At 71.4% G+C, this 287-nt stretch overlaps 1 protein-coding gene across 1 annotated transcript; it reads right to left on the bottom strand.

Moving 5' to 3' along the window:
- Nucleotides 1–5: 5 nt before the first annotated feature.
- On the bottom strand, nt 6–287 carry LOC145718709 (histone H3-like; the record flags this gene model as incomplete). The annotated part of the gene is made up of 1 exon (XM_081810215.1): nt 6–287. A coding segment is annotated over exon 1 (282 nt), but the record flags the coding sequence as incomplete, so codon positions are not given.

Genomic DNA, 287 nt, shown 5'->3' with positions numbered 1-287 from the left:
GCCTCCTGCAGGGCCATGACGGCCGAGCTCTGGAAGCGCAGGTCGGTCTTGAAGTCCTGCGCGATCTCGCGCACCAGCCGCTGGAACGGCAGCTTGCGGATCAGCAGCTCGGTGGACTTCTGGTAGCGCCGGATCTCGCGCAGGGCCACCGTGCCGGGCCGGTAGCGGTGCGGCTTCTTGACGCCGCCGGTGGCCGGCGCGCTCTTGCGGGCCGCCTTGGTGGCCAGCTGCTTGCGCGGGGCCTTGCCGCCGGTCGACTTGCGGGCCGTCTGCTTCGTGCGAGCCAT

The sequence above is a fragment of the Leptonychotes weddellii genome, unplaced genomic scaffold (genome assembly GCF_054177405.1).
Source record: "Leptonychotes weddellii isolate Sample4059 unplaced genomic scaffold, ASM5417740v2 HiC_scaffold_203321, whole genome shotgun sequence".
NCBI classification, from domain to species: domain Eukaryota; kingdom Metazoa; phylum Chordata; class Mammalia; order Carnivora; family Phocidae; genus Leptonychotes; species Leptonychotes weddellii.
Note: the sequence above shows the minus strand (reverse complement) of the source record. Positions and strands in the feature narration are given on the sequence as shown.